This window comes from Pangasianodon hypophthalmus, chromosome 20, assembly GCF_027358585.1.
Source record: "Pangasianodon hypophthalmus isolate fPanHyp1 chromosome 20, fPanHyp1.pri, whole genome shotgun sequence".
NCBI classification, from domain to species: domain Eukaryota; kingdom Metazoa; phylum Chordata; class Actinopteri; order Siluriformes; family Pangasiidae; genus Pangasianodon; species Pangasianodon hypophthalmus.
In genome coordinates, this window is record NC_069729.1 from 2,956,704 (window position 1) to 2,982,619 (window position 25,916).

The 25,916-nt window shown below is 39.6% G+C and overlaps 1 protein-coding gene across 1 annotated transcript in view; it reads left to right on the forward strand.

Moving 5' to 3' along the window:
* The window catches only part of tafa4b (TAFA chemokine like family member 4b), a 49,987-nt gene extending 37,809 nt beyond the window's left edge, over positions 1-12,178 (forward strand). The window contains exons 5-6 of the mRNA XM_026935664.3: positions 6,824-6,948; positions 9,771-12,178. Coding sequence (XP_026791465.1) covers positions 6,824-6,948; positions 9,771-9,782 — 137 coding nt within the window. The 3' untranslated portion in view covers positions 9,783-12,178. The remainder of the gene's footprint in view (positions 1-6,823; positions 6,949-9,770) is intronic.
* Positions 12,179-25,916: the final 13,738 nt, after the last annotated feature.

The window sequence follows — 25,916 nt, forward strand, 5'->3', positions numbered from 1 at the left end:
TGTTAGATCAATCGCGTACACTATGTAAGAAAAAAAGGACGATAAATCGCACCTCACTACGTCTCTGGATATTTTGTCGATTTCACTAGAAGGAACTGTTTAGATTGTATTTAGGGATCTTTTTTTTTTTTAAATTAATTCAAAAATAAAAGTATTTTATTGGACCAAAAAATAATGAAGTAGAGCTAGCTATAGTTCAGCAACTCCAGATTATGCAACTCCAATCACATGCATTTATGTAAATTATTTAGCTGAAGGAAGCTCACTGGACTGGAGGCTAGCCACATGGTTAGAAACAGAAGGGGAAGAGTTTTCACAGATTTTTCATTTTATTTACGCTGTCCGGTCTGATTAGCTAACTGACAACATAAAAAAAATAGTCAACAACAAAAACAGAATGTTTAAAGATGATTGAACAGAAACGTACGCAGATTATTCTCATCTTTTTGAGTTCAAAACAAATGCCTGACTGTTCAGAGTCTGTTAAGCACCACTACGAAACAAAACCTGAACCCTTTGAATTGTCTTATTTATAGCTATGAACTACTCATCAATGGTTAAGCGTTGTTGCTGCTCAGTCATTTTAGTCGTTTATTAGACTTTTGTACGCAAGGAATATGTTGCGAATGTACCTTCACATATTTTGGTTGAATACCCTTGGTGTACAGTGTCTCATTTCTCATTTTAGGGTTTGAAAAGGGTGCATATGAACGACCTCTATGAGCCCCAACGCGCATTCAACAGCAGTCCGCTAGGACCATCACAGCAGATCATTTTGTTCAGATAGTGTCAAATGCGTGAAGTTGCTTTGTCCCAAATGCTCAATTTTTACACCAATGCACCCTCGAGGACTCAAAGACTTCAGGATTAGGACACTGTAGGTTTGCAACTTGTCATCAGCATTGAAGTGTACAACTTCAGGGGGACTGTGGGTGCTGTATTAAGGTGTTATTCATGTTATTTTTTTTTTTTTATCCCAATTTAGTCTTTTTATTTATTTCAGATAAGGTTTCTGATACATGTTGTAATAATGAAGAAAAGTTGCACCTGCTAATTTTATTGTTGAACACTTTTCATACGAGTTGGTTCATGCTAATTCTTATTCATTTGCAAGAATCTGGACCATTTTGGAAATGTTCCCCAACATGCTCAGGAGAAAGCGGCGATTGAATTTCGGGGGCTATATTTGTCCAGGTAGTCTCATAATTTAAAAAAAATGGTCATGAATGGTTAAGCGTTGGCTGCATGCTGAATGGTTGTAGCCTTTTTTAGAATATCATTCATATGAAATCCAGTGAAATCCGCTTGCTAGAATTCCTACCAAATTGTGCTGAGTTTGTGGAACTGCTTTGAGACTAACTTTGTGCTTGCTTACACGTTATGCAATCTCTCACTCTCTGATTTGTACTGTGGTAAAATTCAGTTTTTTTTCTCTCCATCTGCTAGGATTTTCTTGTTAGCAATGTCGACACCTCTGGTTTGATAAGAACTGGCAGCCATCTCTCTCTCTCTCTCTCTCTCTCTCTCTCTCTCTGTTGAATTCCTGACATGTTTTTGACAGGCTTAAATGAGGAATAATCTCCCTCTCTCTGTGTGCTAATAAAAACTAAACATCATGTTTAAGTAGCCCGGGGCTGCAGAGGAAACCTCCGGATGACCTCACATCTCTCCCACAAGATCATGTGTCGGCTCCGTGAGCCCGAATGCCTGAAGTCTAATAAATAAAGGTCAGCAGGGTCACGTCAGCCGATTACAATGCGCTTCGGCTTTTACGTCATGGGTCCGCGGTTCCTCTTAACCCGAGGAGGGTTGTTGTGAGTTAATGCGTGGCATTAATGTGTGTCAAAAGCAGCGATCCGCTGCCGAGTCGATCAAGGCGGGTAGCAGGGCAGCAGATGAGCTCCAAAGAAGCAGGTCAAGTCTAACAGACGGATAGAAATGGATTTAGGTTGTTTTTATTGAGCGATACGGCAGAGTGTGTAGCGTGAGATACGTGCCGTGACGAAGGCTATTGACTTTGAAGGTAAACAGTAACGGAAGCGTGCAAATACGCACACCTAGATGATTGTATGAGGCTGAGAGAGAGGTGTGTGTCTTCAATAACAGTTATTGATATAACAGTTATTGAATAACATATTTATTGTTTTATTTGGTGAGTGTCTATATATTAATGGATACAGAAACCATGTGATATGTCCAGATATTGGTGGAAGGCAGAGTTGTCGAATTCCTTCTGTAGTGTAAAAGGAATAAAACACTTAAGGATGTGCTGTTATTAGACAACTAAACAACTTTTATCTAAATACACACCCTCACACAGGATTCAGTTTTTATGTTTAAGTTTCCAGCACAGTGAAGCCAAATCGCAAATGGCTTCTTAGTCACTATATGTGCTCACTACATAGAGTATAGCATAATGGCAGTGTATATCCTGTGTACACCCTTCAGGTATTCTTTAATGGTTCATTGGATAATTGAAGGTTCTTTGCATCCTAAATGGTTCTGATAAGGAAATGCTGTTGCTGGTTCTACATAGAACCTTTAGAACCTACGCCTAGGGCACTTAACACACAGTACAATTTAATTTGAGATTTAGACGCAGAAAAAAGACAGACTCTAGTATGTACCTGTTAATTAGGAATCAGAATTAGAAATTTAAAAATATGTGAAAATAAGGTATAGTGTAAATCAGATGCAATTATTGGCTATTGAATCTGTCTGCACTTCTTCCTCTCACTTACACACGTAATAATTTCGAGCTGCAGATGAAAAAAATCTCAGATTACAGCGTTCGTGTGGTAAAATATTTTTAAACCCGCTAATAAGTGAGAATTGAAGGCGATGTACAGTATGTGAAAATTAGTGCCACTTAATTAACTGGCAATTATCGCGAGGCGTTTCCTCCTCACTCGTCTGAGTAAGTTGTCGGAATCGACACGTGATGATTAGCGGATTGATGAGAACAAGAACACAAACAGTGATTGAGAGAAAGCTCGAGAGAGCTCGTCTTCACTTCCTGTCTGAGTCTCTCTCTCACTATTTTTCTCCTCCTTTTTTTTTTAACCTCACTTTCTTTTTACCATCTTAAATCTCGCTTGCAGTTTCTCCTGCCGCCACATGATGTCAGACACAATTCAGCCAAGAATGGAAACACAAAAAAAACCCAAAACATTTCTTCATTATTTATTTCACTCCGCTTTTCCACCTCTCACCTCGAGAGCTGAGCTCTTCTTAGCGTTAGTGAAGACGAGTCCTCGGCGTTACTGTTTCCCCGCTCCATCCCGGGATTACAGCAGCTCACAGGGGAGCGAGAGCCGACTTAATGAGGAAGGTTGTAATTATTAGCAGCCTCACAAGCTGGCTGGATTTCCTCTCGCACCGTTCAGTCTGCTCTGATCTGTAACAAAAGAAAACACGTAGAATTACATACAGGAAACACACAACACACACACGCACTGATACACACACACGGATACATGGACAGGTGTGTAAAGAAGGCAAGCAAAACAGTTACAGTGAGAGGAGAGGAGTGAGAAGATTCTTCTTCTCTATTTCTTCTCTATTTCTGTCTTCTTCTTGTATGTTTCTTCTTTCCTATCATCTCTTATCTCTTTTATCTCTCCGTTCTTATCCTCTGTTTCTCTCCTCTTCTGTACTTTTCTTCTCTTCTGTTCTCTTTTCTGTTCTCTTTTCCATTCTTCATTATTTCCCTCTTTTCTCTTCCCTCTCATTTATTCTCTTCTATTTCTCTCTTCTCTTGTATTTTCTTCTCTTCTTTTTTTGCTTGTCTTCTCTCTTTTCTTTTCTTCCCCTTCTTCTCCTATATTTCTCACTTCTCATGTTTGACTTCTCTTCTCCACTCTACACACACTCACTCATACACACTCCCATTAACACACTTATGCACATGCATGCACACATTACATTAAGGATAATTACAGTCATTGATCTCTAGAGCCACTTAGCAGCTATTGCATCTGTACACCATAATAGAATGACACACACACACACACACACACACACACACTTACTTCTGTTTAAAGCTTTTTTTCTGTTGTGGATTTTCTCACTTTGAGACAAAGAGAGGCGATTAGTGATTAGCGTGGCTCGTTAGGAGGCCTCTGTTCAGCCTGCCTCAGTGAGGATTAATTGATTAGCGTGTAGGCTAGCGAGCTGCTGGACGCTGGGGTGTGTTTGTGAGTGTGAGGAGTGTGAGGACTGATGGAGAATGCTTACACTATCCAGCTTCCACACACATACAGGAAATAAATTACCACAAAACATTATTTAGTTATTTGGGAAGACGTTTAAGCGATACATGCCTAAAGGTGAAACATGACAACATGATGTGATTATTTCAAGATTTTTAGAAATCGATCAAACTCTAACCACCAGACTGGGAAGCTAACACTTGCTAGCAAACCTGGCTAATGGTTTTATTTACACAGTTGTCCAAAGCTCGCTAGTGCCTTTAGCTACAGTTTCAATTACACACAGTAGCATAATGTTAGCATAATGTTAGCTAGCTTTCTACTGACAGACTTACTGATTTACACAATGTAATTGTTAGCTAGTTTCAGTTTCAGCTAGTATCAACCTTGCTAAAATTTGAGACAATATAGCATAATGTTAGCTAGTTTGCTATCAATGTTGCTACTGGTTGAGACAACATAATAGTATAATGTTAGCTTGTTTGTTATGAACCTTGCTATTTTTCAGGTAACACTAAGCCTTCTTGACATGTTAGCTTTGTTAGCATTTGCACTTCATTTAATAAAGGAGGAAGAAAATCCATGACCATAGAGGAACCATAATGTGTCAACAGGAAAAATCTACAAGTCAGTCGCAGGTTCTTGATCATATGTAAATGCAGAAAGTGTGTGTGTGTGTGTGTGTGTGTGTGTGTGAACTGAGCTGTTGAATATAGGCCATTTTGTAGAAAAAAGAAAACAGGTGACATTGCTAAACTTTATTTGTTGTTGTCTTGTGTTAGAACATATTTGGAAAATTAGCATATGTTGTAAATGTGCAGCAGGTGAGACACATTAGTCAGGATGTGAGGAGATTTTAGTGATTCACCTCTAAAGCATGGAGGCAGAACAGCTGTCCAGATGTTTCTTTACTGACGCAGTGTTTATTGGATTATGGAAAGAAAAACAGGCTGACTTTCTTGTAATAAAAAGTGGTATAACAGGGTACGTGACATTTCTGCACAAAATGCATAGAACATCCCTGTATGTACCCTGAAGAACCATTTGGATAAACATCAATAGATTAATATATTAATATTGTTAACTTCTTCACACCCTTTGAATTTTAGTAGTTTTGCTAAACATCTCTCTCTCTCTCTCTCTCTCTCTCTATATATATATATATATATATATATAGACATTACATTTTACTCGTATTTAGAGGCAAAACCTTTGATCTCAAATGCACAGTGTCATTTCTTCTCTTCATCTCAGCTGATAATCTTATTTTATGGCCAATTCGGTGAATTTTCCAACAAACAGCCAAAATTTGAAGAAAATATATAAATTTGCTTGAACACACTTAGAAGAAAGGTTCCATCTCACAAAGAACCATCATCTAGGACCATAACGAATCATTAACGTTTTTCATCCAAAGGCCCTGGGAAACCTCTTAGCGTACAAGACATGATGGATTTAATGATATTGTAAATTAAAACATGGCTACCTCTGCCAAGAGGTTACAACTGGGTTGTATTTTGTATTTGATTTTCCTGGATGATCCCAGACTCATCTGTATTGGCTATAAAATGGTTTTATCTTTAGGCTTTTTCCTATTGGTTGCTCAGAGGGGGCGTGTCACTGTACTTCTCTGTTTGTACTGGACTACTATGCAAGATCTGTTGTTATTGTTCTCTAATGCTAATTTGAGAGCAATAGGAATACCGCATGCATTTTGCCATCTGGTACTATGTGTCAAGTTAATAGATCAAAGGGTTGTGCACTGTTTCTTTAAAATACAATCTGGCTACCTCTGCCAAGAGGTTACAGTGGGGTTGTGGTTGGATATTCCTGCAGTACAATGATCCCAAGCACATCCAAATCCGCACTAAAATGGTAAATGGATCAATGACCACTGAATCAATGTTTTGACGTGTTTGTCCCAGTCCTTTGACCTAAATCCTTATAACTTTTTTACTCCTCTGTTCGAGCTGGACTAGCCTGAGACCTGTTGCTGTCTAATACTAATTTGAGTGCAACAAAAAAAATTTCACATGGATCTTTTTTTTAAGTTAATATGTGAACTGTTTATGTGTCCTCTTCTTTAGTTTTTCTTGTTTGCTCTTATTATAAATAGCTGCTTCTCATAAAGTTCATTCCAACAGTCCACAATTTGCATTGAATGCATGTCACACGAATGATACATGAGGTTATTTACCTTAAAATGTCACAAGGAGTTGTCCTTTCCCAAAGCAAGGGACAAAGCAAGGGACAAACTTTTGTTTGTACTTAACGAGAATGAATCTGAAAAGTCCATCCTGCTTCCTTTATACATCTAAAGTTACACGTAGAGGTGTCCTTGTAGAAGAAGCTCTGTGATTTATCACAATGTAGTGCAAACTAGTTCAGACTGTCAGAGATAAACTTATTTAAACTTTACTGCAGGACGTTTCTCTTTTTGGTGTATGTGAAGAAATAGATTGAAAGTTTGGACTGTAATGGAAGCATAGGATGGTGTATATATAGCTTAGATAATGATTTCCTGTCTGAATACATTTTGATTTATTTTTTTCCTTGGTCTTGATCTATCTGTCTCTATTTGTGTGTCTGATTCTTTCTTTCTCCTCCCACAGCGTCCATCGTCCTGCAGAAATGGTGGTGTCAGATGCACCCGTGTCTGGATGGGGAGGAGTGTAAAGTTCTGCCAGACCTCACGGGATGGTCCTGCAGCACGGGCAACAAAGTCAAAACCACCAAGGTAAGGATGCATGCTGGGATTGAAGCGTCTACAATAGCCAGATGGCGACAGTGTTAGTGTGGGACACTTCTGGAAGATCCTCTGGATAACTTATTCATGATAACTTAATAAGTATGATTAAGGGACATGAAAATTGGTGATGGAAACTTCGTATAACCTTACTGACAATCTCTCCACTGACCAAGCATATAGTAATCATTAGATGTGATCATTACCTTACATCTGAATTTGATAATGAACCACTCATGTTGAAAGCATCATGCAAATAAAAGCAGTCAAAATGCCAGAGGCCTGAGAGGTAAAACATACTTGCTATCACAGTTTCAAAGGTTGTCACAAAGTAGAAACAACAGAAAACAAAGCTTCAGGTGGCATGAAAACAAGAGACAAATAAACCAAGAAATCTGAACACATGTCAAAACAGAACAGACGCTCAGTTTGCATTCTCGAAACTCCAGCGTGTGTGGACAGATTGCCGAGAGCCGAGGGTCCCGTTTTGAGCCTTTGAAATCTGGCGACCTGCGAAAGGCGGTTTGTGCTCTGGGATGATGGCAGCAGCTCAACGCAGGTGCTGTTTTCCTCACAGGTGACATACAAAAAGAAAAACAGTTGTGGAGAGCACGCAGGCGACGTGAGAGTAATTGCTCGGAGAGACGGAATAACGGCGCAACATCTGTCACAGTCATTAGAATGTGTTACTGCTACAGGTTCCGCCAAGCCTTTCAAATCAAGAGGCCTAATTAAATCGACGAGGCCGATGGATGGCGGCTTCTGGGCTTCCGATTGAATTTATGACCCCAGACGTCTGGCGTCTGATTGGCTGAACCAGGCAGAGAGTCATTCTTCCCGCCTCCTGGTGGGTAACAAACCAGTGAGATGTGGCGAGGCATGGATGGGAGCTTCCTGCCTCGCTGCTTCACCGAGCTTTAAATGTGTGTCTGATCTCTACGGGAATAGAACGAGGCTTGCCTGTCGATGTCACCAGATGTGCTGTTAGCCAGATGTTTTATATTTATGTGTGTATATATATATACACATACATGTTTTTTCCACCACCTCATATTCTTCCTTAGAAAAAAGGTTAAATCTAGAACTCATAAGGGTTCTTCGTGTGTAATTCTATGTAGAACCCTCCAACAGTGTTTCCCTTTTAGAAAGGTTTCCAAGCAGGGCTCTTTTAGGAAGTCAATATCCTTTAACTATCCAAAGAACCATTGACGAACACCTGAAGGATCATAATCTCTTAGAGAGTGGGTATGTCCTGATTATGATTAGCAAAAACATGATTAACCGTTCTTGTTGTTTCTCCGGCTCTTCATGCCACTTAGCATAAAATACTGCTTTTAATTAGACAGTATAAATTCAGTATAATTTTAGTTAGTTTCAAATTGTACAGTAAATTAGCTAGACTAATATTAGCTAGCTTGTGGCTTAAATTACAGTACCTAAGTAGTTTGCTAATTAATTTGTTAGCTATGTATTGCATTGTACTAGCAGAGAGGTTAAATTGATGTTAGATAAGTTAACTAATGTTAGAACCATGCTGCACTTAGGTAGCTGTCTAATTTGCTAAATAAGAAATGAAATACTAGGGGTTGTGCTGTTTTAGGAAAATAATAAACAACAGGGTGGTGTGACTGTTACCAGCCTGAAGCTGATTATTTTTCAATAACAGCATGTTCCAAAGTGTTTTATTCCTCTTATACCATAGCAATTTGCCTAAATCAACATTTTTTTATTAATAAAAGAACAACACATTGTATGTTTTATCCTTAAATAGTTCCATTTAATGTTTGCAAAACAAGCTTCTGTTCTCATTTACAATGGAAAAAAAAATCACAGCTTGTCATGTTATAGATAAACTGTAAATTATAGAAGAATGTAAACTCCTTTGTCCTGATGAATTTCCCTTGTTGGAAAACATACCAGCTGTTACAAAGCGCTAACACTGGAGACTCCTTCCATAAATGTTATATAAACATCTCCTTACAGAAAACTTATAACTCATATCACCAATTACACACGTTTTAAATTCGTTTGTCTGGAGCGACCGCTGTGCAAGTCCATGTGAATGAGCTGTTACTATAGAAACGACAACTTATTAGAAAAAAAGTAGCTTGTTACTGAGAAATCTGAAAGTGTAAAGTTCTCTGTCCTGAAGACGTTATAAAGCACTGACACTGGAGACTCCTTACAAAAAATGCTAAGCAAACGTCTCCTCACAGAAAACCTCCCCATATCAACAGTTAAGTGGTTTTTACTTCATTTATGTGGCGGGTCCACTGTACAAGTCCTTCTGAATGCACTGTTACTATAGAAACAATAACATAGGAGAAGAATTGCATTAATATAAACCAACTGTCAGAGCTGCTGTTAGAAAATTAATCAACACCTTCTCTTCTGACCAATCAGAGTCGAGAATTCAGCAGCGCTGTGGTATAAATAATGCCAGTGTGCAGATAGAATGAAATAGAAAAGTTTGCTGATCAAATTTAACTTTACTTCAGACCTTGTTGGCCAGGAGGGGACTGTTACTTGGCAAAATTAGGACGGGTATATGTATATATATATACCAATGCACTTTTTCTCCTGGAGTCCTGTCTTTTTTCTCCTCTCTTTCCTAATTTAAATGCAGCAGGTCCTGTAATTCTGCTCTAATGTCTCGGTTCTTTCGCCGCAGGCTCCTCACCACACACCACACACTGATTACTGTGTAAGAGAGAGACATCGTTTATCCTCCGACCCAGAACTGCGAACATCTTCCATTTTGGAAAAAAAAAAACTCACGCACAGTTCTCATTATCTTCTCCTTTCCTTTTTAGGTCACGCGATAGCGAGAACACGGCTGCCCCCATGGCTCCAGGAGACCTAAGACTCTTGAACATGGATTTCTATTCTGGGAAAAGTAGCCCGATTACTCTGGATATCACCCAGACTGGGAATTTAGCACACGATGGATGGATGGATGGATGGATAGATGGATATACCATGTTATAAACTCACAGTGATGAAAAGACATGATGATGGACCACATCTATTTATATAAAAACATAAATCTATATAAATATCCAGTGGTGGAGGATGTGGGCGGAGACTTCTCTAACCTAAACTCTTGAACTCCTACAGGAACGTAGCAGAGTTGCTTTTTTTTGGGGACTACATGGATGACCTTGGCGTCCATACGTGTGTGTGTATATGCGTGTGTGTGTGTGTGTATAAATGCATATAGCCGTGTGTTTGTGCATGTATATATGTGCAGACATGCACTTGTGTGCATATATATGTGCTTGTGTGTGTGTGTGTGTGTGTGTGTGTGTGTTTGTGAGCAAGCCAAGAAAATCTCCAAGGTTCAAAGCGGCGAGCTCATATCCATGCGAGACCGCGGCGTCAGTCACAAAGTCTTTTCAGACTTCTAATTAGAGATGCTAAACAGGATCATAACAATGTAAGATATTAGCACTTGTTGGAAATCAGTTTTGAGAATAATTTTGTGTTTGTCCAGATAGTTCCTTATCTTCATGTACCACGAGGTCCTGAGGGAAATGCGATGCATGTCGCTGTTGGTTGGACGCTGATCAAATACAAAGACTTCTGTGATGGAAAAATGATCTTAATGTAACTTAACCAGTCTCATTTTCTTTTTTGGGACATTTAAAACACTCACAGATGATGATTATCTATGAAACATACAAACTACACATGTACCCTTAAAACTCATCCTTCTTTGTTTAGTTATTTTATTTATAGCCCGGCTCATAGCGCTTTTCAACTGAACAGCGTAGCACGACACGGCTCGGACAAATTCGAAGTCTGTCTGTCTATTTTTCATTACATAACACTGTAAATAAAGAAGGGTCTTTAAGGAGGGTTGTCGTGTGGTGACCAGTGATATTTTACAAGAAGTAAAATACTACTCAAAATTAAAAAAACAAAACAATTAAACTAGGCATATCTCATTTTATGCTATCATGTGACATGTGCCTCCATAACAGGCTAAACCGTTTAGCATGAGACACAGCGAATGCATACAAACAAGGTCAGGGGTGCCAATACTTTAAAAAACCATGTGTGCCGGGTTTATCAGATGAATCTGGAACAGTGTGCATGTAGGGCACTATTTCATTTCATTTTGCCCTTATGTTGTACCCTATGTAGTGAGCCCACAAAGTGAACGTGAAGCTGTTCTGGATTCTGGATGATTTGAAGATGGACAATTTAACTATATCACAGGGACGTAATGTAAAAGCAAGCTAAATAGTGACATTTAAAAAACTGTTGTAATGTTCACTGTATTATGTTATCATGTTGCTTTAAAAATGAGGAAAAACAATTTAGCAGACGACCGTGCTGAAACTCATTCTCGTACTGTCCGTTAGAAAAAAAACGTTCTATCAAGAGACATAGGAAGATTAAATTCTGGCTCCACCCATAAGTCCTGGCTCGGACCTCGTGGTACCTGGATGAGAAAGGTAACCAAATTCCAAAGCGGCAGTAGAAATTGAGACACCGTTAATCATGGGATCTTGGTTAATTTGCCGAGCCAAGCTGTACCACAGTGTTCGGTGGAAAAGCGCTGTAATGTCCTATCTAGTCCGTGTTGCACGGTTCGACTCCAATTTATCACAGGGTAGAAAGATACAACACTTACAGGGGCAGTTTGCTATTTCTGGAGCTCTCTGCTGGCTGAATTTCAGCTGCAGTGACCATTACAAACATGGACATGTCTTCCATTTTCCCACCTCATTTTAAGAAAAAAGAGTAAAGTTGAGACAAGTAGCTGTGCCCTGGACGGGACACAGCGTTATTGCCGGGTCAGAAAAATCGAAACCGAATCCCTAAACAAAGATTGTAATGAAATCCACTGCATGACAACTTTGAAAATCATAGTTTTTTAATGTATCTTTGAAATTATATGATTATAATACTATATGGTCTAGAAACACTTTTAAACCTAACAAAAGGATCTAAGTGTTTTGAAAAACCATAATGTGTGCCCAATACTGCATTATAATAAAAGTTCCACTTCAAACCAGCATCTTTTTCCGTGAATTTTCCTCAGTGTCATTAATTAATTAGTCATCGCTGCTGTGTGCCAGACAGCAGAGCTTTAGTCTAATAGAGCTTTCATTTACTGGAGCCGGTTTTGACCTTGCACACTGCCGCGTCTGACTTTGATTGATCTGCGTTTGGTTCGCTGACAAGATGGAGTAGAGGTGCTCTGTTTCTCTGCCGTCTCTCTCTTAGGACTCTCCAGTGGAGTGTGGTGAAGTGTTTCTCCCTGGGCAGGATGGCCGTGCTGCGTCAGCGTACCTCAGAACTCCTCGCTCACTGATTTGGACCTTTCGGAGTGTGTGTGTGTGTGTGTGTGCGCGATCCCTGAGCTGTGATAAATCTATCTGAGCCGCAGTGTGTTGCACACTGAGCTCCAGGATCGCAGGGGACTTCGGGCCGTGCTGCAGCTCAAAGTCTCATTACGGAGGTCTGGATACTGCAGGATGCCACACCGCTCTCCGGGGAATATCAGAGGGGTATTTTAGGCTTGCAAGCATCTGCTGTTTGACACGGGGCATCGTGAGCTAGTGGTGCAGGGAAACTGATGAGTATACAGGTATATATGGGTATGGGTGTGCGAATGTATATGTGTGTGTGTGTGTGTGTGTGTGTGTGCAAAAAGCGAATCTTACACAAAAATAACAAAATGGAATGAGCGAGAGCCAATACTAGGGTCCATATGCCAGAAAAACTGGAGTAGAATGCCAAAACTAGGGCACTCCAACAGGATATTGGTGATTTATGCTTTATTACGTTTAACAATGTGAACGTGATGTTGCTTTTATGAGTATGTTATTTACTAAAACTTATTATCACTCATAAGCTAAACACTGTTTCATGTTTTGGCAACCTGATGGAAAAAAAAACCAAAATTCACACTGTGCTTATTGCTTCACTGGCTAAAACTCATGTTTACACTGATCTGTAACAGGAAGACTGGTTTGTAGCCATTTTATATGTTATTAAGCTTCTTTCCCAAAAGTTACATTGGTTATTATTTTTCCTTATACTTGTTTACGCCTGTACAAGTATCTTGATGTTGACCCAAGACCCTAGCCCACTCTTTCAGTTGCACAATTCACCTAGAGTTCATTCTTGTGCTTATTTTAATCCCACACATTTCCCTATGAGATCGAGGTTTGGTGGTTTTGCAGGTCAGTCGAAGTGTCAGAGTTTCATCAGACACACAGATTCAGCTCGATGTACCCTGCAGTCGTCATCCTGGAATGTGGGAGTGTCAGTGTTGTGTTCGTGTTGGACGTGAAGCACAAAAAGGTAACATCAGGTTCTGACCAACAACATTACATTCTAAACTAATGATGTGTAAAGCTTTTAAAACGCTTAATCATATTGTGTGATGAAGCACAATTAATGATACCTACGCAAATCTCAAGTGTTTTATTTGTCTTACTCTACCTCAATTTGCCAATGATTACATTTTATAAAAAAATTAAATAACATGTCATACTTTTTATCCATTTATTGTTACATTTAATGTTGTGGAATGTCTACATGTCAAATTAGTTCCTATTCTCACTTACGTTATAGCAGCGTTCCCACAGCCGCGCCTCTTTTTTTCTCTCCTGAAGTTAATAAGACCAAAAAAATTCTGCTGTATGTATATATGTGTATATATACAGCACTGTGCAAGAGTCTTAGGCACCCTATTTTTTTTTTTAGTACAAACTTTGTTATAGATTATTATTTTATGACTTCTACATTATTGATTCAGTACAAAAACATTTTAGATTCTAAACATTAGTTTTTCAGGACAAAATTAAATGTTACAGAAAAATGTTTGTATGTCAGTAAAGAAAGCAGCAGATTCCATAAGAGACACTTTTCAGATAAAAACATAATGAAGGCTGCTGGGTTTCGCTGCAGAAATAAGAAGCGAGTCGACAGTCAAAGTCTCCAGAAGAACTGTGGCTGCTTCTGCAAGATGCTCAGTAACACTTACAGCTCATTTTCTTATAAAACTGAACAAATTGTACCTGAGATACTTTTTTTTTTTCATAAGCAAAGGATCGTCACACCAAATATTGACTTTGTTTTATTTATTACTGTTTACTGCTCTTTATAGTTTTTTTTTAATGTAGAACCATTTAGTTTCATTATTTTTGAAGGCATCTTTGCTCTACAGCATTTCTTTGCATGTGCCTGAGACTTTTGCACAGTACTCTATACCCTCCCCAATTTTATCTGGGCTTGGCATCAGCACTGGGAGTGCACTGGCTTGTGCAACCCCAGTGGATGGAGTTGGTTCCCTGGCCGGGAATCGAACCCGGACTGCGGCAGTGAAAGTGCTGAGCCTAACCACTAGTCTTCCAGGGACCCATCAATGTATTAGAATGTATTAGATTGAAATACGCCTGTGATTTGCAGCTGCCTTGCTGACAGAGGTGTTGTTATAGAAAATGAATCAACACCTTCTGACCTTCTGAGAATTCAACAGCTTAAAATGGCAGTGAGATTTTCATGCCTCAGACACAATCTATAGATTAACATATCACTACACCTCCACGCTGAATAGAAAGGAACATCGGAAAAGAACCCAAAAAGATGGAAATCCCACTACATCACTCATTTGTACATATATAAATTCATAATATAGTTAATATTATGTCACTCAGGTTCACCCACTTTGCCAATAGCTACTCTACTGCCGTAACTACTACTTTTTGTTGTAAATATACAATTCTCCCTGGAAAAGAATGATTCCTCTGCACTTGTGAAACCACTGCTCACAAATGTAAATCCTTTTTCCTTTTGTCCTCTCTCCTCCTTCCTCCCTTTATCCCTATCCTTCATTTGCACCCTCCTTTATTCCTTTTTATCCTCACTTTTTTCTCCTTGTGTGTGATCTATCCTCAGAGCTGCCCTCTTTCTGGAAAAACATCAGCTGTAGCTGAGTCCTGAGAACTCCATGACCTCTAAACAGTAAACCGTGGACGCCTGTGCGGTCTTCAGGGGGGCGCTGTGCCGTGCCCCGACGATGAACCTCACTCTTCTGCCTGTCTTACACGGTTCTCTACTTGATCATCGATGTTTGTGGTTTTAAGGTGCTGCTTTCTCATAGCTGGAGACTTCCAGTGCGACTGCGTTTAGAGACATGGAAAAGCTATAAAGACATCAGACTCGGCTCGCTGTGCTTAAGGAGGAGGGAATTTAAAGTGCTATATAATATAACAACCGGGACTATTATAAGCTTGGGGACTCAGATATCCCTTGGCACATGTGATGTAGAAGAATGAAACCAAGATAAATCATGTCAGCATATAAAAATTAAGTGAAAAAACAATCAGGAAAAAAATGAAAAATAAGAAACTTACAATAACCTAATTGCATAAGTGTGCACACCCCTAAACTATCACATTGTTGAAGCACTTTTTGATTTTATTACACCACTCAGTCTTTTTTTGGCTAAGAGTCTATCAGCATGGCATGTCTTGACTTGGCAATATTTTCTCACTCTTTCTTGCAAAAACATTTTAGATCCATCAAATTGTAAGGGCATCTCCTGTACACAGCCCGCTTCAGGTCACACCACAGATTTTTAGTTGAATTCAGGTCTGGGATCTGGCTAGGTCATTCAGAAACATTGATTTTCTTTTGGTTAAGCCATTCGTTTGTTGATTTGGATGTCTGCTTTGGGTCATTGTCATGCTGAATGGTGAAATTCCTTTTCATCTTCAGCTTACTAAAGTTTTGCACTAAAATCAGCTGGTATTTGTAGCTATTCATGATTCCCTCCACTTTGATAAAAGCCCCAGTTCTGGCTGAAGAAAAGCAGCCCTAAAGCATGATGCTGCCACCACCGTGCTTCACCATGGGTATGCTGTTCTTTTGTTGATCTATTTTGTCTCATCAGACCATAACACATTTTGCCGCATGATTTGGGGTTATTTAGTTGAGCTTGGATGTTTTTTGTGAGAAAGGGCTTCCGTCTAGCCACTCTACCCCACAGCCCAGACATGTGAAGAATATGAGAGATTGATGTCACATGCAGAGAGTAATCAGTACTTGTCAGATATTCTTGCAGCTCCTTTCATGTTGCTGTAGGTCTCTTAGCAGCCTCCCTGGTAAGTTTTTGTCTTGTCCTTTTATAAATTTTGGAGGGACGTCCTGTTCTTGCTAATGTCACTGTGGTGCTCCATTTTCTCTATTTACTGATGATGGCCTTTACAGCATTCCATGGTACATCTAATGTTTTGGAAATTTTTTTATACCCCTCTCCTGATCAATACCTTTAGGCAAGTGAGATACCGTACATGCTTTAGCAATCAGACGAAAACAAGACGATGTGAAGAAAATCCTACAGAAACAGCTGCTCTTTATTTGGGATTAATCAGAATAATTTCATTGATGACAGCTGTATGATAATTATTTTTGAACATGAGATTGAATGTGATCAATCACATCCCCAATTATAAAAGCGTGTGCACACTTATACAAGCAGGTTATTGTAACTTTTCTATTTTTCCCATTTTTCTCTAAAATGCTTCTGAATTTTTTCACTTAATTTTGATACACTGTAATTTCACACTGAGGGTGGAAAAAGTTCTGACATGATTTATCTTGGTTTCATTTTTTACATCACAAAAACTTGCCATTTTAACAGTGGTGTGTGGAATTTTTATGTCCATTGTACATGTAGAAAGAGAGGTAGACTCACAGAATGAGCCAAAATACAGTGTGAGCAGAGAAAATCCATTTTTTTTACTGTAAATAAGCCATCAAAGAGTGTCTTCAACAAGTATTCAACAAGTAAAAAAGTGTCTTCAACAAGTATAAGACTGATACAGAGAGACCAGAGAGAAGTAGAGATGGAGAATGAGAGAAAGACCACAAAAAAGTTACTTTCTTTCTGGATCTGCTGCTTAATTGTAAAATAACCATTTATTAGTGCATTTATGGTAGGATGGCTACTCCAGCATTTATGCTAGTTCGTTATTGAAAATAACACAGGAAACCTTTTCGTTGTGGATGATTTCAGAAAAAAACAAAACAAAACTGTTAACAGTTGGGTTAAGCTTTGAACTATGGTAACACTAATGGGGCAAAAACAAAACTATACCAGTAGCAGTGTGGAAAATAAAACTGCCTAGACAGAAGCTCTTTGAAGCAGCTTTATTGTACATCTAATAATCTGCCATATGGTTGACCCGATGGTTTGATTGGCGGCTTGACGTCTCGCCGTGATTGGCTTCTCAGGCTTGATCAGGTACGTGTAAATACACAGTCTGTGAGAGTGAGAAATTTAATTGGATAAAGAGACAAAAGGCTAACAAACAGCATGAATGGCAGACTGAGGAAGCTTCATTTCAACACAGTTGGTCGTAGCATCAGAGAGAGTAAAAAAAAGACTCCAAAGAGATTTCATGAGAAAGCTAAAGTTGAAATCCTTCTCCCAGGAGCCCACTTAGAGGCCGTCTCACATCAGCATCTGCCTCTGCAATGCAAAACTGAAGTGAAGATAAACAGACGTAGAGCTGCTCGTGTAATTCCTCTTGTCTTTGGTTGGGTCTAATTTGTATGCGTTCACAGCCAGAAACACTTGACCTGCTGGCCATGTTTATGTCAAGAGAGAGCTGAAAAATTCATACATGGCACTGAGTATCGCGTACAGTGGTAACACTTTGCCTTTTTCCAGGCAGAAATTGGCTTTTGTGAAAAGTTGTTGCTGTACACTCCAGTCAGCCAATCACATAAAATCCTGCAGATACAGGTCAAGAGCTTCAGTTAATGTTCACATTAAACATCGGAATGGGGAAAAATGTGATCTCTGTGACTTTGACCATGGCATGGTTGTTGGTGCCAGATGGGCTGGTTTGAGTAATTTAGAAACTGCTGATGTCCTGTGACTTTCATCCAGTGAGTGACAGTTCAGTTAATTTATTATATTTTATGTGATAAACAAAATGAATTTATTCTGACCCAGTTTTCTTACATCAAGCAGCACAAAGGTGATTTGTCCAAAAAAGTTTCGGAAACTTTTCTGCGGGTGGAAACGCCTTGTTGATGAGCCAGGTCAGAGGTCAGACTTGTTTAAGCTGACACAAAGGCTACAGTAACTCAGATAACTACTCTTTACAACCAAAGTGAGAAGAAAAGCATCTAAGAATGCACAAAACGTCAGCAACAGCTCGTCAACTGTCAGCCAAGAACGGGAATCTGACGCTACAGTGGGCACCGGAACTAGACTGAAGACTGGAAACACATCGTCCAAAAATGTAAAAAATTCATATCTTCCCTCTGACATCTTTTCCATTTGATATAAAATCACAGTCACAGCTGAACACACTTGGAGGAGAGTGTTAACTTCCAGATGCTTGTGATTGGCTAGCATTGCTTTGATTGACAGGGGAGAGAAAAGAGGCGAAACCCATGCAGGAACATTAATGCTCTCCTGGGCTGTTAAAAGTGAAATCTAAGGATGTGTTTCACTGATTAGAGAAGGAAAGAGTTTGAACATAAGAAAGAAGAAAATTAAGGAAGGAAGGACTGAAGGAATAAATGGCTTTTTTGGCGTACACTGATGATGTTGCCTGTTATCTCTGGAACCCCATTAGCCACTGCAGGCTGTATTGACCGAAACCTTTGTAAGATTAGCCAGAGACAGCAGGGAGTCCTGGACCTCCGGCAGTCCCCGGTGTGCCAGGGGAGGAGCCAGTGTGACAGCACCTGATAACACACCAGCCTTGGGGTGGCCACTCGCCTCAGCTGGCCGAGTTCTCCTCCCATGGGCATGTTTTCATGGCACGGCCAGCGTGTCAGACAGGATTGAGAGCAGCAGACATCAGCCACGCTCGTTTCATCTGTGAGCTTTGGGTGAAGTCCAGGGAGAGATGAGAGGACGGACAGCTCCGAGGTGTTTGTGTTCATCATGAAGAGAAAGTGGTTGTGCTCGGGGTGTGAGCTACTTCATGGTTATAGGGTGCTTGTTGGAATTGAAGTCTGAGAAGTGATTTGAGGCAATGAAGCCTGAGTGTCTCACTGTGTAAGAGAGAAAACATCAGTATAGAAAGTGCACCATGCATAATACATACCTGTCAAAAGGCAGACATGTGTACTTGTCTTTCTCAGGTTTGCTTTAGCTTCACCATTGTGGAATAATAGTGAAAGACATCAAAAGTATGAGATAACAGACACAGGATGGTTTGCTCTATTTTAAGAGGAATAAAACAGTTTGGGACTAGCTGTGCAAAGAAATTTAAAAACTTTGGTCCCTTCACACTACTCCGTTGTGGATTATTTTCCTGTAACAGCACACCCAAAGTGTTTCATTCCTTACTTAACAGCAGTTTTCAAGACCTATAATCCATAATCATTGCTATGGTCAAGAATTCCACAATATGTAAATATTTAACATGTATGGAAGGAGTCTCCAGTGTCAGTGCTTTGTGGCAGCCAAATGTGAAGCTCTTCCTTTTTCTTGAAGTTTTCTGGCAAGAGAGAGAGGGAAAGAGAAATGATGTGAATGTTGGTGAGGGAACTGTTTTGTAGCTGCTATAATCTAAGAGATAACAGGAAATAACTTGTTTGTCGGAAGTTCCATAATGTGTAGCGGAAATTTAAATGTATCAGAATGACCTGTTTTCATTGTTCTGTTGTTGTATTGTGTAATGACATCATACCATCCCATGATGGGTTATTCTTCATCTATCGGATTAATCACAGGAGGTGTACTAAAATCATAATTTTCCCATAAACGGTAATGTTTCAGATGTACTTCATTTAATGACAATATTTTCATGTCACTGATATTAACTAGATTTTTCATTTCCTAACACAACAAAACCGAATCCCAGACGCCGTCCTGTTTACTACATATACTCACTACAAAGCGTAGAACATGCTACAGTTTAGAGCGTGTGTGTGCCCAAGAGAATTACATTTGAGATTCAGTCACAGAAAAAGAGCTTCAGTGCCTGCTGCAAATTAATTCCTAACAAGTGACTTTTGGAATTATATTTTGTTAATTTATTATATTTTATGTCATAAACAAAATGCATTTATTCTGACCCGGTTTTCTTACGTCCAGCAAGACAAAGGTCAGTTGTCCAAAAAAGTTTCGGAAACGTGTTTCTTTACACTTACATCAGGCCCATAAAGGTAGAAGATGAATCAGAAATGAATCGAGGGACTTGTGCTACAGTTTCACCTCCTGAGATAAATGCTACTGCTCAGTAATTTGCATGTAAGATACAGCAACTCGGCCTACTTCCAGCTTTTGTTTTGCTTTGTTTCGTTCTAGTTAATTGTATCAAGCCAAATTAACTTACCCTGCCTCTCAGATGGTTTTGCTTCCTTCAAGCATTTATTTTCTAACAACACACACACACACACGTAGGACGCCCTGATGAGATGTGACGATCACGTCGTCTCGGGGAGATCTGGGTTTATTCACACAGCTATTTAAGGAATCTGAATGTGTGTGGCTCTGATTTACTGCCACGATGCATTACTGTCAGAGACACAGCACACACTCACTCACTCACACACGCACACACGGGTGTTTAAAATCAGCTGGCAGCCAGAGACAGAATGTAAACACTTTCTGTGTACACACACGCCTAAAGCGAATAATTCAACTCTGCCCCAAGGCACGTACAGAAACTTGTTGCACACGTGCCGGGAGGAACGAAAACAGCACACATATCATTCATAATGTATAAATCATGCAGTAACAATAATCACTTCTTAATTTGACAGGCTGTCAGTGTGAATAAACACTCTGACATCAGACATGACACAAAGGTGTTTGAATTTTAGAACCACAAACACTAATCATTACAGACACAGAATCCACACATCTGTAATTAGGCATTGAGGCCACACTTTAATTAGTATTGAAGCACAGAGAGAACGCCTCTGTCAATTGGACTGAGGCACAAAAGCCACACCTCCTTAATTAGGATTGAAGCCCAGAAGTCACACCTCCTTAATTAGGATTGAAGCACAGAGGCCACACCTCCTTAATTAGGATTGAAGCACAGAAGCCACACCTCCTTAATTAGGATTGAAGCACAGAGGCCACACCTCCTTAATTAGGATTGAAGCACAGAAGTCACACCTCCTTAATTAGGATTGAAGCCCAGAAGTCACACCTCCTTAATTAGGATTGAAGCCCAGAAGTCACACCTCCTTAATTAGGATTGAAGCACAGAGGCCACACCTCCTTAATTAGGATTGAAGCACAGAAGCCACACCTCCTTAATTAGGATTGAAGCACAGAGGCCACACCTCCTTAATTAGGATTGAAGCACAGAAGTCACACCTCCTTAATTAGGATTGAAGCCCAGAAGTCACACCTCCTTAATTAGGATTGAAGCACAGAAGCCACACCTCCTTAATTAGGATTGAAGCACAGAGGCCACACCTCCTTAATTAGGATTGAAGCACAGAAGCCACACCTCCTTAATTAGGATTGAAACACAGAGGCCACACCTCCTTAATTAGGATTGAAGCACAGAAGCCACACCTCCTTAATTAGGATTGAAGCACAGAAGCCACACCTCCTTAATTAGGATTGAAGCACAGAGGCCACACCTCCTTAATTAGGATTGAAGCACAGAGGCCACACCTCCTTAATTAGGATTGAAGCACAGAGGCCACACCTCCTTAATTGAGACTTCATCAGAGAGACCATGGCACCTTAACTGGGACTAAAGTGCAGAGGCCACATCTCTGTAATTGGGACCGAGGCAAAGAGGCCACACCTTGTTCATTGCAACCATGGTACCAAGGCCACACCTCCCTTAATTACGACTGTGGCAGAGGGGCCACACCTCCCTTAATTATAGCTTAATTACAGTGGCCACACCTCCCTTAATTATAACTTACTACAGAGGCCACACCTCCTTTACTAGGACTGAGCCACAGAAGTCATACCTCCTTTATTTAGACTGAGCCACAAAGGCCACACCTCCTTCATTGGGACCTTGGCAACCAGGCCACAACTCCTTAACTGAGACTGAGGCACAGAGGCCACGCCTCCTTCATTAGGACTGAGGCACAGAGGCCACGCCTCTTTCATGGGCACTCTGGAATGACAACCAAAAAACCGAACCTGAAAAAATGTGCTAGATTTGTACTATTGCGTAAACTGAAATACATTAATTAAGATAATAATTAATTAATGCGCAATAAAAAATATATAAGGTAAAGAAAAAGACTTTATGACTGACGTGTTTATAATAAATAAATTATTATTATTATTATTATTATTATTATTATTATTATTATTAACCATGATATTGTGCTTTCAGGTGGTTCATCAAACCTGTACTGGGAAAGTGAAACAGGAAAACTTTTTCAGCTGAAGCGTCAGTGTTGAATCGAGAGTGATGTTCCACAGGAGCAGCTATAATTTATTACTTTTCACTCATTTTCTCTCATCGTTTTCGGCTGTCTTCAGTTTCTGCTGCTTTCTCCGTCACTGAAGTTTCACCACTCTACATCCTCTGTCTTCTCTCTCTTTCTCTCTTCTGACGTTTTTCCTTCTACCTGCTTCGGGCTAATTAGTACCAGATGACAACGCAGAAACAGATGAAGGGGAGAGAGGGAAAACTGGAAATCTGGGATTTCTCTTCAACAATGAGGCTTTTGTTGTCAGAGAATGTGATGATTTATTACAGCTGTGTGTTGCAGGCAGTGCAGTCGGGATGATGTGTCTGTCTTCGGCTCATGGGTTTTCTCCTCCTCCTGAAACTTTTCTCCCCTTTCTGAATATCTGAGGCTGATGTGTGTGTTTCCCTCAGCTGTGATGACACGTCAGATAGTTGGGGGGTGTGGAGATTGAGCTTTAATTAACCTGGATGTTTGCAGTTGCGTGTCACTTTGTCTTGCTCACTGGTTGTTGAAGATCTTCCTGTACTTGCTGCTGTCTCTCACGTCTGTAACAGTCTGAGTTTGTTTTGCATTTGTACTCCAGCTAATGTGAAGTGAAAGAGGTTCGAGTGCAAAATGACAGATTCAACTTGTTGAAATCCAAATTTATTCAACTGTGCTTGTTTAGTGTGCGTTACCCGCGTGAGAAATCTGTACAAATCCTGAAAAACAAAAGTGATGTGGTTGGATTTTGTTTGATTTTATGTGAATTACATGTAAGAAAAGGTACAAACACTAGTTCTGTAACTAACTCCAAACTTTTGTAACTTTTAATACAAAGTATTAATGCAAATACCTGCTGTCAAGTACAAACTCAGCTTTAACTCTGACGTCTCTCTTTTTTTTCTGTCAATTTAGTCATCTCTGTAGCACACACACACACACACACACACACACACACAAACATACTGAAGCTAAAAAATGACATGGAAAGTTACATTTTTGGTGGTACATACTGGCCAAGCATCAGCCAATAGGAGACGACTGAGGGCGGGGCTTCAGTCATTCATGTACTTGTTGAGGAAGATGGAAGAGAAACTAACGCCGATTGTCAGTTTAGATCCAGAGCTGAACAATCCAGTGGTTAACAGCTGTAGCTCATTGGTTTAACATTGGATTGTCAGTGTGCTGTCAGGTTATAGCACAACATATGTACTACCTTTCACCTTATATATGTATCTTTCACCTTAAATCTTTTCCACACACACACACACACACACACATATTTTGTAATGCATGCCAACATTTCCTAGTTTAGCATAAAACTAAAGCAACAAAGTCATTTGAATCAAATTTTTTTGCTGAGCTATTTGAACAGATTGGCTTGAAAAAGGTCACTTTTAGGTCACTCAGGGTCCTAAAGCAAGGGTGTTCTGGTTGCAGTTTAATTAAAACTTGGTATTTGTCTCAATCTTTTTATTATTGCCGTTGTCCATTTTACTTTCTGTGCCAAATTATTCATAAAGTAGTTTTGTCTACAATTAACATTGCTAATAATGAATGATAAATACCAGGGGCTAGTTAGGGAGTTGCAAATGATAGCATAATTAATTTTTGGCCTCATTTGCATTTCTGGATAAACTACACCTTTGAAATGGCAAAGGATGGATAAAAATGACAGACACACACACACACACTCTCTCTTCCTTTCTCTCCCTATTTCTCACCGATATTCTAACAGAATGCAGTAAAATAAGCAGCCGTGCAGAGACTGGAGCTTGATCAGGGTTTATCTCGGCTTTGCTGAGAAGTAATTGCATATTCATGCTGCTGGTTGGAGATTTGCTCGTCGCAGGCCGTCCCAGGTCACCGAGAATTCAGTAATTATAATGATAAACGCAGCAGACCCCAATGAGCAGCACCACCATATTTTATTCCCTCCATAATAAGTAGCTGAAAAGCAGGAAAGGCTAAAATAACTGTGAGATTTGTTCCTTTATTTTTTTTTGCTAGCAAAGCGCACAGTAAGTGTGTTTTTCGTAGAGTTTAATGGATGGGTCATTATTATTATTATTATTATTCAAAGTAGTTTTTTGCAAACCAAAACCTGGCCTGAATAAGTTTGTACTGGAGTTTTAAACCATTTTGTGTGAAAAAAGCCACAAGAAAATGTACAAACCTGCTTCTAACCCTAACTTCAACTTTCAAGGTATATATTTCTTAATTAACTGAAAATTATGCATCCTTGCAAATTCATAACAAATTCCATATGAAAACTTTTAAAAAATTTTTCATAAATAACTCTATTTGCCTTCATTAATGCATGTGTCTAATGTCCTCTGATCGTCTCAGTTGTAAAATTTGCCATGTTCTTTTCAACATCGCCATTTTAACTTTTTAAATCAGTTCTCGAGGCTGACAAGGTCATGATAAAACTTAACCTAACCTGATGTAATTTTGGATTGTTGTCTTTTTGCAGTACACACTCACCCACCCGCTGAGAGAGCATGCTGAGGATGTATCGATCTTTCAGCACTCTCTAAAAGTCCTCCTTTTAGTTCTGCTTGTTTATACTTCCCTCTTTTTAATTCGTACATTTGTGAATTTGTGGTACAGCATGGAGCTCGGGAGAAAGTGTGTGATCTTAAAAGCATCTCAGAATTCAGGTCGTCTCTTTAATCAGATGCATTCAGGACACAGGCTGCTGACAGTTCACAGCTCTGATTCTCCTCCACAGTGTACTTTCAGGACCTGTTTAACACTGCAGCTGCGAACATAACAAAATGCACTGCTTTTCTAGCAAGGATGTGTGTGCGTGTGTGTGTGTGTGTGTGTTAGAACATCAAACACAGCTCTAATTGAACGTATTCATTTTTATGCCCCATTTTCTTTGCTGGCGTCGAGTGAAGGAGTTCAGGCTGATCTTTAGATCACAGTCATGACCACCGCTGTGTCATATCACGAGTAATTCTTCAGATGTTTAAAAATAATGTACAGTGACGTGCACTTGAGTGTTAGCGCTGAAAAAACATCCATGTTAGGAATAATGAAGTACTATTCAATCATGAGTAGATGTCTGGACATATCTCTGATAACACATTAATGCTGCTGGAGGATGTCTGTAATAATTCTGATAATCTCAGAGATGGGCGTGTCTTCACGATGAATGTATGCTCGTCACACTGAAAATTCCCTGTGTACTACATACACCTCATTTTAATACAAATTGACCTTTGATCTTTGACCTTTATTATAAGCACTTGTATAAGTGTGGTGCACGTGGCTGTGCAAGTTGTGCTTGATCTTTAATAAATCACATGACATTAACAATAAAATAAGCTGTGTTTGTCTAAAGCTCATAACTTTGACTTTGACTGATCTCTGACTAGGAAAAACGAACGAAAACACCTCCTCAACTCCGAGGGATTCCTGCTTGGATAGTTGGGAAGGTCTCCTGAGAGAGACCTGAGTTCAGAAAATCAACATGGCCACTCACAGCCTCAACAGTAAACGAAGTAGCATTTCTTTCATTTTTTAATGAGATGCTGTATATACTAGCATTTGCTTTAGATCAATCAACATAC